The sequence below is a fragment of the Chelonia mydas genome, chromosome 1 (genome assembly GCF_015237465.2).
Source record: "Chelonia mydas isolate rCheMyd1 chromosome 1, rCheMyd1.pri.v2, whole genome shotgun sequence".
In the NCBI taxonomy this organism is placed as follows: Eukaryota; Metazoa; Chordata; order Testudines; family Cheloniidae; genus Chelonia; species Chelonia mydas.
In genome coordinates, this window is record NC_057849.1 from 223,966,158 (window position 1) to 223,982,361 (window position 16,204).

The following is a 16,204-nucleotide window of genomic DNA, read 5'->3' on the forward strand; positions in this document are numbered from 1 at the left end:
ATAAGAAAGAAAGAGAGAGAGAGAAAGAGAGCGAAAGAGAGAAAGAGAGAGAAAGAAAGAAAGAATTTCTATTTACCCTATAATCTTCATTCACAGTGAGCCACAAGGACAAACCAAGAAACAAACACAATTCAAAGTACAGCTATTATGTTATATTACTCTAACAAAATATTAGGATATTAGGCATTCCTTGTATATGCAAGGAAAAATATACCCTGAAGTTTGACACTGAAGCAACCTAGTTAACCAAAAATTCAGCTGGAGTTCAAAATTATGTTTTTGTCCATTCCATATAAACTTGAGTGCAGAGCTACAAAGAGATTGAAGAGACAGCATGAAAATGCCTGCTTCCACCCACCGCAAATTACTTCAAAAATCAATAGTGGCAAAAAGGCACTTTGCTGCAGAAAGGGATTTTTGTTTTGATTTTTTAACTTTTGAACCTTAATCAGTAAATATATAAAAATCTGCATGGAAATACCTGCCAACTTGCTAAAAGTTCAACATATTTGTTTTTCTTCTGCAATATTTAGTATTGACCAAGTACTACTCTTAGAGGTAGTACATTCTCATTATTTTTTCCATGTGAGTTAATAATATATTCTGGGCATTTTATGTGGCCTTTTCAAAAACAAAAATATAAATAAGCTAGTACATTAAGAAAAGAAAAATACAAACAAAGGTCCATTGCAACACTGAGTAGGTATTACAATGATATGAGCTGAACTGAAGACACAACTAAGTCTCTTGACATTTCTATTTAGCTTGTAGTTTAACGTTTTTTAATTAAAAATGTTTGAATAATTTTTGTTCCTGTTTTTATTATATTCAATACACACATCATGCATTCATGTAATATGGTATTGCTTTTATAGTTTTCCTCTTCAAGAAACAGGTTTACCTTTTGCTTCTCCAAAAAAACACTTAACTTTCATTATGTTGAGATCAGGGCTGTCAAACGATTAAGAAGATTAATCGCCATTAATTGCAAGATTAAAAAAATAGCCATGATTAATTGCAGTTTTAATCACACTGTTAAACAATAGAATATCATTTATTTAAATATTTTTGGTGTTGGAAGGGAAGAAAGTGTGTGTGTGTCTGTGTGGTCTAAAGTTTTACATTGCACCCAAAACCAAAGCAGTTATGTAAAAAAAAGAATCTACATTTGTGAGTTGCACTTTCACGATAAAGAGATTGCTCTATAGTACTTGTATTTTTCAATTCGCCTCCTACCATTTTTTAAATCTTTTACAGTTCAGATATTTATAATAAAAAATATAAAGAGCACTGTACACTTTGTATTCTGTTGTAATTGAGATCAGTATATTTGAAAATGTACAAAAACATCCAAAATATTTATAATAAATTAAAATTGGTTTTCTATTATTTAACAATGTGATTAAAACGGCAATTAATCTCAACTAATTTTTTAATCTAGTTAATTTATTTTGCATTAATCACTTGAGTTAACTGCAATTAATTGACAGCCCTAGTTGAGAGAGACAGTTTATCACAACTATTTTCTTGACCTTCACTATTAATAAGGAAGATCACATTTCTACCATGAAAACAGTAGAGCTGATTGAAAAACAGAATTTCCATCCCACAGGAAACTGCAATATTTTGACATTTGTATTCATCCCAAATCATGTTTGAAAAGACAAAATATCAAAACTATTTGTGGAACAAAATGTTCTAGAAAAAAGTTTGATTCAGAAATGTTGAAACATTTCAGGTATTAATTTCTGCATCTTCCTGAGGGACCGTACCATCATAGCACTTGTATTTCTGCTCCCTCATTCCTCTGTTCTCTCCTCTGGTCCCAGTTCCCTAACTGGACTACATCTGTCTGTCTCTTCCCACAGAAAATTTTAGATTTCAATGAAACGCTACTTTCTGACAAAAGCGTGTGGAGTGTTTCAGTTTGGGTTTTCTTGAACCAGCGCTAACAGATTAATGCTCTAATTTTAGACTATATAATTCTTGGGCTGCATAGTTTCAAAACCTTTTGGATAGATGGAGATTTGAAAAACTGGGGGCTTATCCAAGGTTGCTTTCCAGATTCCCCAACTTTGAACATTTTAAACAGAATGCCGGCCAACTTGTAAAAGGCGAGCCAGCTTTGAAGAGGCTATGTTTCATCAACAGTCCCCTTTAAAGGCAGCTGGTAATTGCAAGTTATCTAACATTCTTTTGAGTTCCCTCCAGGTGAGGAGTTAAGTTTTTCAAGACTGAACTTAATGAATCAGAAATCAGTCCTGCTCAGCTACAGCTACAAAGAAAATTCATTTACTCTTTAAGGAGTTTTCGATCCCAAGTCCTTGTCAAGAAGTAAAAGCCTTTCTACATTGTATTTATGAAGCTGCCTTCGGGTATAACAAAATCATAACTACTCACTATGACAATATGCAGACATTAGCCTATGCGCAATTCATGCTACCAACAGAAGTGAACATGTGTCTGCCAGAACAGTGACAGTGAAACGTTTGAATCTGGTTCATAATAGCAGCAGCATAACCATTGAAGTGAAATACATATCATTTGCTTTTCAGTGTTTGATTTTCTTGAAAACCACACTACTTTCTTCCCACTGAATTTTACTGATATGTAAATGTTGATGGGTGTGACCAAGCTGTCACAGTGGAAATAATAGTAACAGAAGTCTAGCATTGTCGCTTGGCTCCTAAATTCCTAATAATAATATCGGAACAATTTGTAAATGAGCAAAATGCCATCATAACAGATAGCTGGGAATTATTAAGTGCAACCAAGTGTATTTATAGATAGGCTTTCCAACTGTCTACATGAGTGTCCTGAGTTTGCATACATGTGATCAAGGAGATGTGATTTACTGAATGTGACACCTTCTATATTCTGAAAGGGGCAGCGGGGGGGAGCAAACATTCTGCAAGTGCCTTATTATGGACATTGGATTAACCACTTCTGCCTACTATTTCCCCTTCTATCCTCATCTGATGACCTTGTAAAATATTTTGCTCCCTACTCATTTGAAGGTTATTCTGACAAAAGACTGTTTATACTGCTTTCCTTCCACAGCAATTTTGGATTCCCACAGTCACACGACTTAAAGGTCTTCATTAATGAAGCAGAAGTCAACAGAATGAGCCTACAGTGAGCAAACAAATGGATAGTCCAGTGTTTATTTTGCTGCTTTATGTATTCTATAATTACTTTCCCAATAAAAAGACTCAAATAGAAATCTGGTTGCCTGACCCTCAAACTTTAAGTTTGCTGTTTGGAAACTGTCTATGCCCTAAGTAAATTGACCCGGTTATGAGCCTACCCACAAACAATATTTTAAATAAAACTGGAACAAAACCAATCTATTAAATGACTTTTGCTTTTCCTTTAGTCATTCTAAATCCTTTTGGAGGATTTTCCAAATATCCAGTAGGACGTTACTATCTCTTCCAAATTACAACATTTATATCACACATAGAAGTTAAATTTTGACTTTAGACATAATCTTAAAAATAATGAACTACAAAATCTGCAAAAATATTTTTGTTTTCACTATTGAGTATTTTTTCTCCAAACACCCCCATATTTAAATAAAACTGGAGGTGACGGGATAATCTGGCCCTTAAACGAAGTAGTTCTCAGTGGTCAGCTCCCCAAATGGCCCTTTAAGGGGTTGAAAAGTTCAGTTTGAGGACCTAAGGGGCATGTGGAGAGAGAAGAAGCGGTCCCAGGAATGAAGTTCCTGGGAGGAAATTGTGTCACTTTATCTTTAAGAGCCCGGGGGCTAGGTGCCTTGCAGAGAGGGCAGGGCAAGGCTCCCCTCTCCCCACAATGGGGAATGAGCTGGGAAAAGAGGATCAGCATAAATGCTGCCTCTTCCCCCACAGCAGGGCAAATGCCTGCACACAATTCAGTGAGTAAGAAGGCTCCGGCAGGGCCCTGAGTTAGCAGGGAGAAGACAGTAGAAGAAGGAGGCTGTCTCCTGGATCCTCCCAGTCTGAGGATTAATTGAGGGGAAAGTGATCAGCTGAGGCAGGAACTAGCAAAGGCCCTACAACTGGCTAAATTATAACCCACCCCCAAGGAGTGGGGCTGGGGCTCCTGCTCTAAGGAGAGAGAGTGTGACTCTTCCATTGTTGTCTACTCTGTTCCAGGAGAAGAGCTGGGGAGAAAGGCTGTTTGAATCACAACCTTAGCTCCAGGAAAGGGGCTCTGAGGTGTTTCCTCAACCAGGACAAAGAACTGGCCAGGACTCTTACAGGGACTCAAAGTAGGGTGATTTGGGGCAACTCACAAACAGTGAACGTTTGTAGAAAACTTAATAAATAGGATCCCATGAAGTGGGTGCATATTCTTAAGCCAACCTAAGTCTGGTCATTGATTGAAAAGAACCCGAAGGGGATGCAGCAGGGCCACAAGGGGGTGTGCTGGAGAGGCTTACCCCTTGGCACCGGATTATTTGCATCCTGATGGAAAGGCTGAACATGTCACAAATGCATAATTGAAAACACAGTTTACAGTAACTTATTAGCAAAAACATATAAAGTTGAACATGGTAAAAACACTGATTATATTGTTTAAACTAATAAAATGAAACACTCAAAATTCACAAGCATACCCTCTGTGTCCTACTTTTGTTTAATTGTTGCATGTTGCATTAGAACTTTTAAGACATGCAAGAAAACTAATGTATGCAATGTTTCATTGCTACTTAATCTTACTGTCAGACCCCAAGTACCAAAATCTGTGAAAGATTATTTCCTGGCTTAGTTTCCACTTCAAAACCCAATAAGTTTCAATACATGTTTTTACAAACAGATACTCAAAGACAGAGAAGCAACAAACCAGCATGCAAACGTAATGAGTTATTATATGACCCTTAACTGACTCACTAGATGTATGTTGCTAATTTTAGACTCAAATTTCTCTCTATTCCACACAAATTTGGAATGCATATCTTGTAAGTCTAAAAACAAAATGCAGAATCAGTACGAAGTTGACAAAAATGGTTGCTTGCCCTAAATGATAGAATCCTAATCAACCTAGACTTCTGAATTCAGTTACTTTGTGTCTTCAGTTTTGATTTATGTGAACCAGACTTGCATCTTAGTAGTTATCCATGCTATTTAAATAAATCAAAAAAGATACATACGACCATTCAGACTCCAGTTGCTTTCTATAGATTTTTACAACAGCAAGAGCTACATTCAAGTTCTTATGCTCCAGTAGTTCTCTCACTTTCTCTGAATTAAGGCAGGTGAACAGTACCATACAAGAATAGGTAATAATTTTCTCATCATGGTGATTGAGGCAATTCCTTTAAAAAAAAGAAAAGAAAAGAAAATTTATTGTTAAGAATCTAGCTGGAATAATGTAGCAGTGGTATTTAATAAGAAAGGAAACATGAAGAACTTCATGAACTACAGAGCCATCAGCACTGGAATGCATAAGAGGTGATGAAATAAATGGCACCTATGAAACATAACTATTTTCAAGTAATCTTAGAGATCAGATTTAAGGAAAATTGCAAAGCTAAAATTAAAATGGAGTTAAGTAAAGTTTTTTGAAAAATAATTCCTTTCACCACCAAAAGATAAAGACTTTTTAATATGAAAGAAACAATATCACAAATATTTCCTCATCTTAAGTAATATCCATTCTGCATGTTAGACCCCAAACCAGCGAAGTGCTAAATGCACTTGATTCCCACTAACTTCAACAGAAGTCAGGGATGCCTAGACGTGATTAAAAAAAGAACATACCAGTAGAACCTCGGAGTTAATACTACCTCGGGACTGGAAGTTTGTAACTCTGAGGTTCTACTATAGTTATCTGCAGAAAGTTCTATCAGGAAGGATATAAAGTACTCAACACAGGGACATGTGTTGCCAATTTCCAGGATATTATTGTGACTCTTGTAATAATTAGTGTTTTTCTTAAAATTGTAGGTTCTGTATCAAGTAATTACATGAGAATCTCAGTTTTCATTTAAATATATTTTTTTTTTTTTCTAGCCCTCAAAGTTGTGGAGAAAAAGGTTTGAAAACATGGCCCAAGCACACCATGACAGTTCAAACAAGAAAACAAGGGGGCGTGGGGGGGGAAGAGACATAGTTTCATGATATTTAAGCCAAACTCATGATTTTTTTTGAGGCTTGATTCATGATTTTTGAAGCCTTGGGGCTGAAAAGGTTGAAACCTCATGCTTCAGGATTTAACTATTAGAGACGAGGATGAGACCTAATATAGAGGGCAGATTATCCCACATCTGCCTACCATGAGGTTCTTACACCTTTCTCTGAAGCACCTGGTATAGATACTGTGAATGACCGGATACTGGACTAGATGAACCTCAGCTCTGAAACAATATGGCAATTCCTATGTTCCTAAATAAGCTAATTTTTTAATTCTCCCTCTACTTTCTCTCCAAATCCATCCTGTGTAGTCTCCCGCCCTCCACTTCCCGGGTTGCTGAAGACATCTCAGAATACCTTTCTGAGAGACACCAGAAGTCTTATTTGCACTATATCAGTGATGTCACAGAATGATGCATTTTAACAACTCCCGTCATTTCTGACGGATTATGATGACAATGAGCAATTACGTTTTTGTGGGAGAATTTTCAAGTTTGCATAGGTTTTTTTTTTGTGTTTTTTTAATATGTAAATGTGGGGGCTGAAAAGCCATAAAAAGAGGGCTGGCTAGCTGACGAGCCAATAAATAAATCCATTATATCTCTTTGATATGAAACTTTGCGAGCCTGAAGAAAAAATGTTAATGGACATTACAGCTTCCTTTGTCTGCTGTTCAAAGTTTTTCAAAGCTTGGTAACATAAAAAACTTTGAGCACCAAACATGAAAACTTGATCATCAGTTAAAGATTTCTCTCTCAGGATCACAAAGTTTAAAGCAGAGCTGTTTCACTGCCTTCCAGTTCCCTAGCTCAGCTCCCTGATCTGCTCTATTTCAGAGCTTCAGCCAGTCTCTTTCCTGCTTTAATTCCTATAAATTGCCCCTCATCCACCGTCACAATTAAACTGCCCACTCCAGTTTTCTTCTTCCAAACTATAACTGCTTACGTTTCATATGTTTGTACACATCTAACAGCTATATGCACACAGTTTATCAGTAGAAAACTGGATAAGGTAGTGAAGAAGGGGCAGCAGAAAGGGTGACAGCAGTAAGAACAGTGGTTGGGAGGGCAGTGGACAAATGGGTTATGAGAAGAACAGCTCCTAACCTGAATGTCTTAGGAGGTTTACAGGAGGAGAGTTCTTTTGCAGATCTCATGTGGTGGGGAGGAGTGGGGGGGACCCAAAAAAACCAAACAGAGAAAACCAACTCCACTCCTGCAGACTTCCCATGAACTGATTTGTGGCTCAGAGGACAAACGCTGGGAACAGGGATTTGCGAATAGTCCATCCAGTGAAATGCCAACCCTTAGTGTCATCGTTTTGATGAAGAATTCTCTGTTGGCTTCCCTTAACTGACTTATCCTGAAAAACAACATGTAGCCCAGTCTCAAAAAAAAAAAAAAAAAATAGTGCAAAATCATTTCACATAGTACATAATACACGTTTTAAGACAAATTAATTTGATGAAGAGAGAGGATAGGCTACATCTAATGCACACCCCTTGTGGCAGCATGTAGGGTGTGTGTAGCTACATGCTGCAGTGAAAAATGGGCTATAGCTACATGTCAGTGCAATGCTCTGGAAGGGGGAGGCAGTGGGGAAAGGCTCTGCAGCAGGAAGCTGCCAGAGTCTTTCTCCACTGCCACCCACCTGCCAGAGCCTTCCCCTGCAGCAGGGAAAGGCTCTGGCAGCGCCCTGTGGCAGGGAAAGGCTCTGGAGGTGGGACACTACACTGCTATTTTTAGCAGTGCAGACAGAGAGATGCTGTTTCTCTCTTTTCATCAAATTGATAATTGTAGTCAAGGGCACTCCCCAGATGGGCCCACCTGCACAGACCTCATTGCAGTTTCAGAGACTGTGGGCAGGTCTACACTACCGCTTAAGTCGATCTAACTTACGTCACTCAGGAGTGTGAAAAAGACACCGGTCAGAGCAACGCACATTGCAGCAACCTAAGTGCTGTCCTCCAACTCTCCCGCCAACATAGCTTCCACCTCTCGCAGAGGTGGAGTAATTATGCTGACAGGAAAACGCTCTACTGTCGCCATACAGCATCTTCATCCGATGGGCGTCAGAGACACAGCTGTACCGATACAGTTGTGCCAATGTTGCGCTTCTAGTGTAGACCTGCCCTAATTCAGTCAAAAATCAGTATCTAGGTCCATGGAGATTTCAAGATGGAACTACTGTCAATCAAGATAAGCATGACTTAAAATCAAAACTGTAAAAACACTGTATAGCTGATGTGCACTTTTATTAAAAGCAAATTAATCCCAAAAGATATTTCACGCCAGATCTAATGAAATACTGTAAATAAAATTTGTCATTGAACAGCTGTATGTTGTTGTAAGCTTGATCCAGGAATTTTGGTCAAATCCACTCTTTAGATATGTAGATACATATGTAAGTGTGCAATACTTCCTATGTATGTCAACAACATTCAGAGGCTTTTTTTGTTTTACTTTCACTCACCTTTCTCCGTCCCCTCCCCCCATCAATAACTATCATGTTTATAGGTTTCAGAGTGGTAGCCATGTTAGTCTGTATCAGCAAAAACAACGAGGAGTCCTTGTGGCACCTTAGAGACTAACAAATTTATTTGGGCATAAGCTTTCGTGGGCTAGAACCCACTGTATCAGATGTATGGAGTGGAAAATACAGGAGCAGGTATAGATTCATGAAAAGATGGGATTTGCCTTACCAAATATGAGGTCAGTCTAACTAGACAATTCAATTAACAGCAGGATACGAAGGGAGGAAAAATAACTTTTGTAGTGATAATGAGAGTGGCCCATTTCAAACAGTTGACAAGAAGGTGTGAGTAACGGTAGGGGGAAATTAGTATGGGGGAAAATTAGGTTTAGGTTTTGTAATGACCCAACCACTCCCAGTCTTCATTCAGGCCTAACAATGTTCATGTGGCAGCAATTTGAAGTTGGCCAGAGTTAGGTTCTCAGAAATGATTACCACATTCCTCTCTGTAAAGATCTCTGAACAAGACCTCAGCAATTGAAGCAGATCATTTACACAGATGATCTTCTAATGTATTCCCAAAGAAACCAGTCTACTGTCAGTTTAGAAGAAGGAGGTTTTTCAGGTCCGGACTCCTTAGGTGGAGTAACACATATACATCCGCAGGATATGGTCTCAATGGGTCTATTCTCCCCAAAAAGTTATTTTTCAAAGCATTATGGCGCTAGTAGAGTAGCAAATATCATGTACAAAAGATCTAAATATAACCATAGGGATTACATTAGAAAAACCCATGTAAATGCTTACAAGAAAAGATCTGGGAAAGCGCACTTCCAAATGCTATTCTGGGAATCTCCATTTCCTGCTGCAAGGTTTCCAAGAAACTGGAGGCTACAACGTAAAGCTGAGGAAAAAGAACACATGTTAACAGGAAATTCAGAGAGATCTCAAAGATTAATAAACTCATGCAAATATCAGTACATATCTATACTATGAAAGCCATCCATTCAGAAAATTGAGACAATATTTATGTAGCTCTAAAACATATTTATCATACTATAAATATATTTTCCCCATATTTGCTTTTCTTATACGGTGAATTAATTTTGTACTCAAGAATTCCATAAAGCACATTATACACCCCAAAATGACAGAATACTTTTTTCTTTTTTTTTTTATTTTGGTAGAAACATTGGCAAACAATAGTATTGAATATGAACGACAGCCACTGCAGAGGAATGGGTTGGAAAGAATGACCAATGGAAGCACAGTCAAAGTAAGTTTGCTGCAGGAAGGAGCAACAGTTGCCACATTGTCTTTTCCATATTTGTGGTGGCTTTTTTAAGTATTTGATTACTGGGACTCTGCTGGCTAGTAGCAGAGAAGGCCATGCACATTCCCTGAACTGGCCATGAAACTAATTCTGAAGCTGCTAGCAGGACCAGATAATATAGTTCTTGTCCCACTCCAAATTACTTCAGCCATGGGAAAATACACCAGCTCATTTCACTATGTGTGGCGCCATAAACAAGAGACAGTAAATGATGGTGGCGGTAGGGCTAATTGTATTGCCTCAAATGGAATGGAGCCCACCCTACCCTCAAATAAAACAGCAAAGTGGCCAACACCTCTGTAAACCCAAGCAGATTTTGAATGGCAAGTTGCAAAGCTGCACCACCTGTCTACAAAGGTATGGACATGTGAACAAGGCTTCAAAGGGCTGGAAACATGTATGTCAGCCATGTAAGTGACTACAGAACTAGTCTCTGTCTGCAAGCAGTGGACAAAACTACAGGTAGCACAGAACACTGGTGACCACAACAAACATACAGTAGCAAAATACCAGTATTTATTTTTAAGTTCTTTCCATCCCTTATACCAGTTACATCCCTACCCTCTTGAGAAGAGCTGGCGAAATACAGGGCATTTCCCAAAAACACTCAGGAATATGAATGGCAAGTTCAGTTCACTGTTATTCAGAAGGAAAAATTATATTTTGATCATAGTAACTAGACAAACTGTACTACTGCACAGCAAATCTGCTACAGGGTAAAACTAACTACCTTTATGTTGTATCATGAAACAAGGTAACAAGATGAGGAAAATATTTTAGATTATGAAAAATATATTGCAGTACGTAGACCCTCAACAAGCAACCCTTGCAAACAATCTGATTCACTCATTACCCACTTTATTTGTATGTAATGTGGCAAACTACTTCAAGATACTCAACACCTTAAGGTTTCACTTCTGGGCTACGTCTGCACTTACAACTGTACATGGTTACCTGTGTGTTGTGCCCCATTGTCCACATCTGAAGCATGTTCCTGAAGGAGAGTGCACAGTGTGAACACTTGCACACGAGGGGTGTGGGTATGTGCACACCTCTGCTCTGGTATGGGTCCAAAGCTGTTCTACAGTGCAACTTAGATAGGAGCAAGGGGCATGTACAAGGTCACGAGTATTGACAGTCCTCTAGGGCCATTCCCACAATGCACTGATCCCTTTTGCTACCTGACCCTTACCCAAAAGGTATAAAGGTCCCCTCCCCCATTGCCAGTGGTACTAGCAACCTGCACTGAACACTTCAAGATCAGTTCTCTTGTGAACTCTGTTGATCAGCAGAGTCAATCATGGAACATATTTCAAGAGCTGCTGCCTGGTCTCCGGAGCACACCCACATCAATGTGTGGGCAGAGTAAACCACTCTCCACAGCTTTGCATGGGTTGGCAGAAACATACACCTGTACCAGGACATTTCACAGAGGCTGGAGGAGGCAGGCATTCACCGGATTCCATCCCAGTGCTGGGAGCACATAAAGCACCTCAGACTCCTGTAATGGATGGTAAAGGACTCCAAACAATCACTCTAGGAGGAGACCTAGCACATGCCCCTGCTACGATGAGCTGAACCGGGTGCTCTCCAGGGCTGCGAATACATATCCTGAAGTGACTCACAACCCCTCCTCAACACTGTCAGCCTCATCTTACGACAGGACAGCAATGACGGACAGGGCAAGGAGGCAGCAGGGACCTCAGAAGAAGTCCTGCATGAAGCTCCAGGAGACTCTGAAGAAGAGAAGCATGTGATTCTGACCTGTACCTGATGGACCCAATTGAGGGAAATCCACAAGTAGCTTGAGGAGGACCCCAAGCTGCTACAGAAACCAGAATCCGAGGCACCCCCACGTTCCCCTGAAAAATCCCCTCTTGCTCCAGTAATACATGCCTGAAACTACCCCTCCCCCCCACTCCAAAACAACTACTCCCTCCTCTCCACTTGACTCCAACATGATCCCCAAACAAGATACAGCTGTAAATCAATGACTTCATTTAAATCCTATGAATCACTATGAAGTATTTAGCAGTCTGTTATAGTCCCAACTAATGAGCAGTCACTGTGCCCGTGTAGTGCTGGCTGAGAAATGCACAGACAACAGTCCCTGGGCTGCGCAAACCAGGAGGAAAGGGAGGGAAGAGAGGGGTTCTGAAAGGGCCCAGGTGGGAAAAGAACAATTTTCTGATATTTGTGCAATATACCACCTCTCTCCCTCCCCACCAGTCTCTCTCCCCTTATGAATGGTAGCCATGTGGAAGGCGGATGGGTCTGCTGGGTTGCTTGAGTACAGGCCTACCTAAGTCTGGGAAGGGAAAGGGAACCATTTGATTGTCTGAGGGATGTCATAGTGGTCCATTCTGCCTGTGACCATTTCAGGTATTTATTACCAATCCCAGTCTCTGGTGAGTGGCCTCTTCCCACCCCAAGCCACTCTGCAGAAATTGGGAGAAGCAGGGGTGAGTGAATCATGCACTTCAGCAGTTGCTCGAACACACAGTGCCATGCCTTTTGGCAGTGGAGAGGCAACTGGCTTGCAGTGTTAATCCAAAAACTTCAGAGAGGAAAATATATTTGAGGTCTGATTTGGTTTACCTGTCCTTTTCAATGCTCTTTACTGGACACAGGGGCCAGACTTTCTGTCAAGGCCAGGGCTCTGGAGGACTGGCTCGTCGGCAATGACAGAAGGGCTATTGCTACACTACAGAGCTTACAGCAGCACAGCTGCACCAATGCAGCTGCAGCTCTGCTAGTGCGGATGCTCTAAGCCAGTGGGAGAGAGCTCTCCCGTCGACTTAATTACACCAGGCCCCGTGAGCGGCAGTCACTACGTTAGTGAAAGAAGCTCTCCTGCTGACATAGCACTGTCTACACAGGTGCTTAGGGCTGTGGAACTCAAGTCAGTCAGGGAGCGACTTATTCATATCCCTGAGTGACGTAAGTTATACCACAGTAAGTGGTAATGTGTACATATCCAAGGAGTCAGGAGCAATCTGGGTTCCTTCGGGGAAGGGAAGATTGTGCTCTAAGGCAGGAGAAGGCAATGATGAACTGTTTCATGGAGAGGGAGTACGTCAAGAGGGAACTGGACCATGCACTCATGCAATCACTGGTACAACTGGTGGGAGAACACTTTTGGGTCCTGATCACCACTGTGGCTGCTGCTCCTCTCCAGGGACAGGCAACACTTTCTTCTCCTCCTCTTTCTCCTCCTGGGATCCAGGCTGCTGCTGAGGCACTGAATCCCACCACTACCCCTGCTGAGGAGCAGCATGATGGACAGCCAGCACATCCTCCTGCACCAGCACCTGAAATCCCTCTTATGTGGAACCCCCCAGAGCATGCAGGAGGGGAAACAATGAGCCCAAGTCAGTCTCTATAGCCCAGCCTGTGTTTGTTCCCCAAACTCCATGAAGGCGCCATCCCAGTTTGTCCCCCCAGACAATATTCTGCAGCCCATTCCCCCTTGTCACAGCAATAGGGAGGTGAAGGGCAAGGGCACATCTCCACAGACAGTAATGTTTGCCCTCTTCTCAAGGAATTTGATTGGGTGTTTTGATCATTTGTTCCTATCACAAAATGTCACAAGCTCTATGTCTGATACACGTCTGTAAATAAAAAGTTACTGGTCACTTCACTTGGGTGTGCACCTTGCTTTCCATGCATGAGCAACATGATAATTCCCATACATTTGGGATGGGGCAGCAGGATTCACAGCAGGACTGATTTCTGTAAATGTGTGGTGCTACAGAAATGCAATGAATTCTGTCCTACCCATCCTCCTTCCTTCCCCCAACCTTAAATCTCCTTCTGTAAAAAAAACCCAGGATTCATGACAATGAACTGAGCTGTGAAATACCTGTTGCTGACCAAAACACCAGAATGAAAATCAGAAGAGACCTTAACTGAAGCATCGTTATGGCTTTGTTAACGTCTTAACTGACAATACAGACAAAAGAAACAATAGTAAATTAACACCAAAGATATCTGCTTTTACAACTCCTCCACCCCCCACCAAAGAGTTACCATTTGCAACCCTGGGAGTAATTCATGCATAGCTCCTGACAAATGCTGTGAGCAACAGTGCCAGAAAACAATGGGAAGAAGAAATGTGCAAAACCCCTCCCAAAACGTTACAGAACCATTTTTAAATTAAATTACTTGAACAAAGCTTAACTGTTCTCCATAAAGTACCCTGAAACAGAGTTGTTAACATATAACCAACTCAGTGCTCAATAATGGCATTACATTGCATATACGCTCTCTGCAGCGCAAAACCATGGCCAAAGGTGTTAGCCTGGGGGGCCTTCACCCAATAGTCAGTTAATACATTAGCATCAGCTGCAGGGGATTGAAACCCACCAAGAGATGTTACAACACAAGTACATGGCAATGCTCTATTGAACTTTTCCAGCAGCACCAGTCACAAGTCACCTTCTGGCTCCACACTGATCTACAATATGCAAGCAAATGGCATCATGCGTTTCCCTGGCCCATTGAGAACCAGGATCAGCGTGGGATCTGGCTGCCTGTATCGGCTTTGAAAACCAGATCTGTCCTGTGCCCACTTGCTCTAGAAGTATTCCTCTTTAGCCTCAGAAATGTTGTACAAGGCACAGCACGCCACAATGATGCAAACCACATTGGCTACACTGGCATCCAGACAGGCCCATAGGCACCACCAAAAAGCTCTCAGATGCCCAAAGGCGCACTCCACCAGCATTCTGCAGATATAGTTGAATTTCCTTGCTCCTTGGGGTGGCAATGTCGGAGTATGGCTTCATGACCCACTCCTAAAGTAGCTATGTGGAATACCACAAAATAAATGTGGGGACAGAAACACCATGCAGATCCACATCATTTGGGGGAGGAGGGAGAGGAAATCCCTTCCTCCACCATGTGGTACAATCCTGACCTCCTGAACAACCTGGCATTTGGACCTTTCCTGTGTGTGCAGTGTTGGTGTTCATGAACCAATCCCTGTGGTCCACACTAAGCCTTGGACAATGAGTGACTAGTAACCATGAATTCACTGGCCCCTTTCAGTGGAAAAAGAAAAATTCTGGGATGTGGATTCTGTCAATGGCCCCAGCACAATTCGGAAACCTCATTTTCTGAAATCCCACTATAATTTCAGGGACTTTAGTTATGGCAACCACCCATGGGCAGATAACAGTATCGATAGCATGGCAAACTTGTATAACCACCACCACAACAGTTGACTTCCCAACCCTGCACTAGTTTACCCCTGACTGGTAGCTGTCAGGTATTGCCAACTTCCAAAGAGCAATAGCCACCCGCATCTGCACAGGTATGGGTTTCCGAAAACGAGTGCTCTGAAGCTCAAGGGTTGTTGCAAGCTGCTCACACAACTCTTTGAAGATCTGCTTCCCCATTTGGAAGTTCTGCAGCTGTTAGTCATCATTCCAGACTTCCAAAACAATGTGGTCCCACCACACAGTGCTGGTTCACCGGGACCAGAAGCAGCAGTCCACTCACATGCATATCATTGCAATCTCGGCATTCAGTACATTTGTTCCATTGGACCCCGCTGGATTTTTATTTGCCCTCTCGGTCAGCTATCTTTGGTGTCTCAAATTTTTCTGGACTCATTTCATCCAGTACATGATCTTTTGTCTTGAAAGCAGGAGCAGAACCACATCATGGACTTGCTCTATGTTTTCAACACAGTCCGGCAGAAGGGAGAGATGACTGGAAGGTGCCATCACTCAGTGCATAAAGGCAGTGTACAGCAGTGGCTCTCACCCTTTCCAGACTACTGTAACCCTTTCAGGAGCCTGATTTGTCTTGCATACCCTCAAGTTCCACCTCACTTAAAAACTACTTGCTTACAAAATCAGACATAAAAATACAAAAGTGGCACAGCACACTGCTACTGAAAAATTGTTTACTTTCTCATTTTTGCCATCTAATTTAAAATAAATCAATTGGAATATAAATATTGTACTTACATTCCAGTGTATAGTATATATAGAGCAATATACACAAGTAATTGTCTGTATGAAATTTTAGTTTGTACTTACTTAGGTAGTGCTTTTTATGTAGCCTGTTGTAAAACTAGGCCAATATCTAGATGAGCTGATGTACCCCCTGGAAGATCTCTGTGTATCCCTGGGGTACGCATACCCCTGGTTCAGAACCAGGGGTGTACAGTACCAGCAACGTATATCAAGGCAATTCCCAGCATCGCCTGTGAAGCACTCTGAGATACTGTCCCTGAAATGGTAGCACTACCTTCGTGTACTGAAAAAGGGCA

General features: G+C 41.2%; 1 protein-coding gene across 6 annotated transcripts in view; it reads right to left on the bottom strand.

Annotated features, from left to right (window-relative positions):
• ATXN10 (ataxin 10) overlaps positions 1 to 16,204 on the bottom strand; it is a 157,556-nt gene that overhangs the window by 94,960 nt on the left and 46,392 nt on the right. For all 6 annotated transcript variants that reach the window (XM_043536331.1, XM_043536288.1, XM_043536251.1 and 3 more), the window contains exons 4-5: positions 9,399 to 9,495; positions 5,138 to 5,302 (exon numbers count right to left, since the gene is read on the bottom strand). In XM_043536331.1, the coding sequence (XP_043392266.1) occupies positions 5,138 to 5,302; positions 9,399 to 9,495 (262 nt within the window). The remainder of the gene's footprint in view (positions 1 to 5,137; positions 5,303 to 9,398; positions 9,496 to 16,204) is intronic.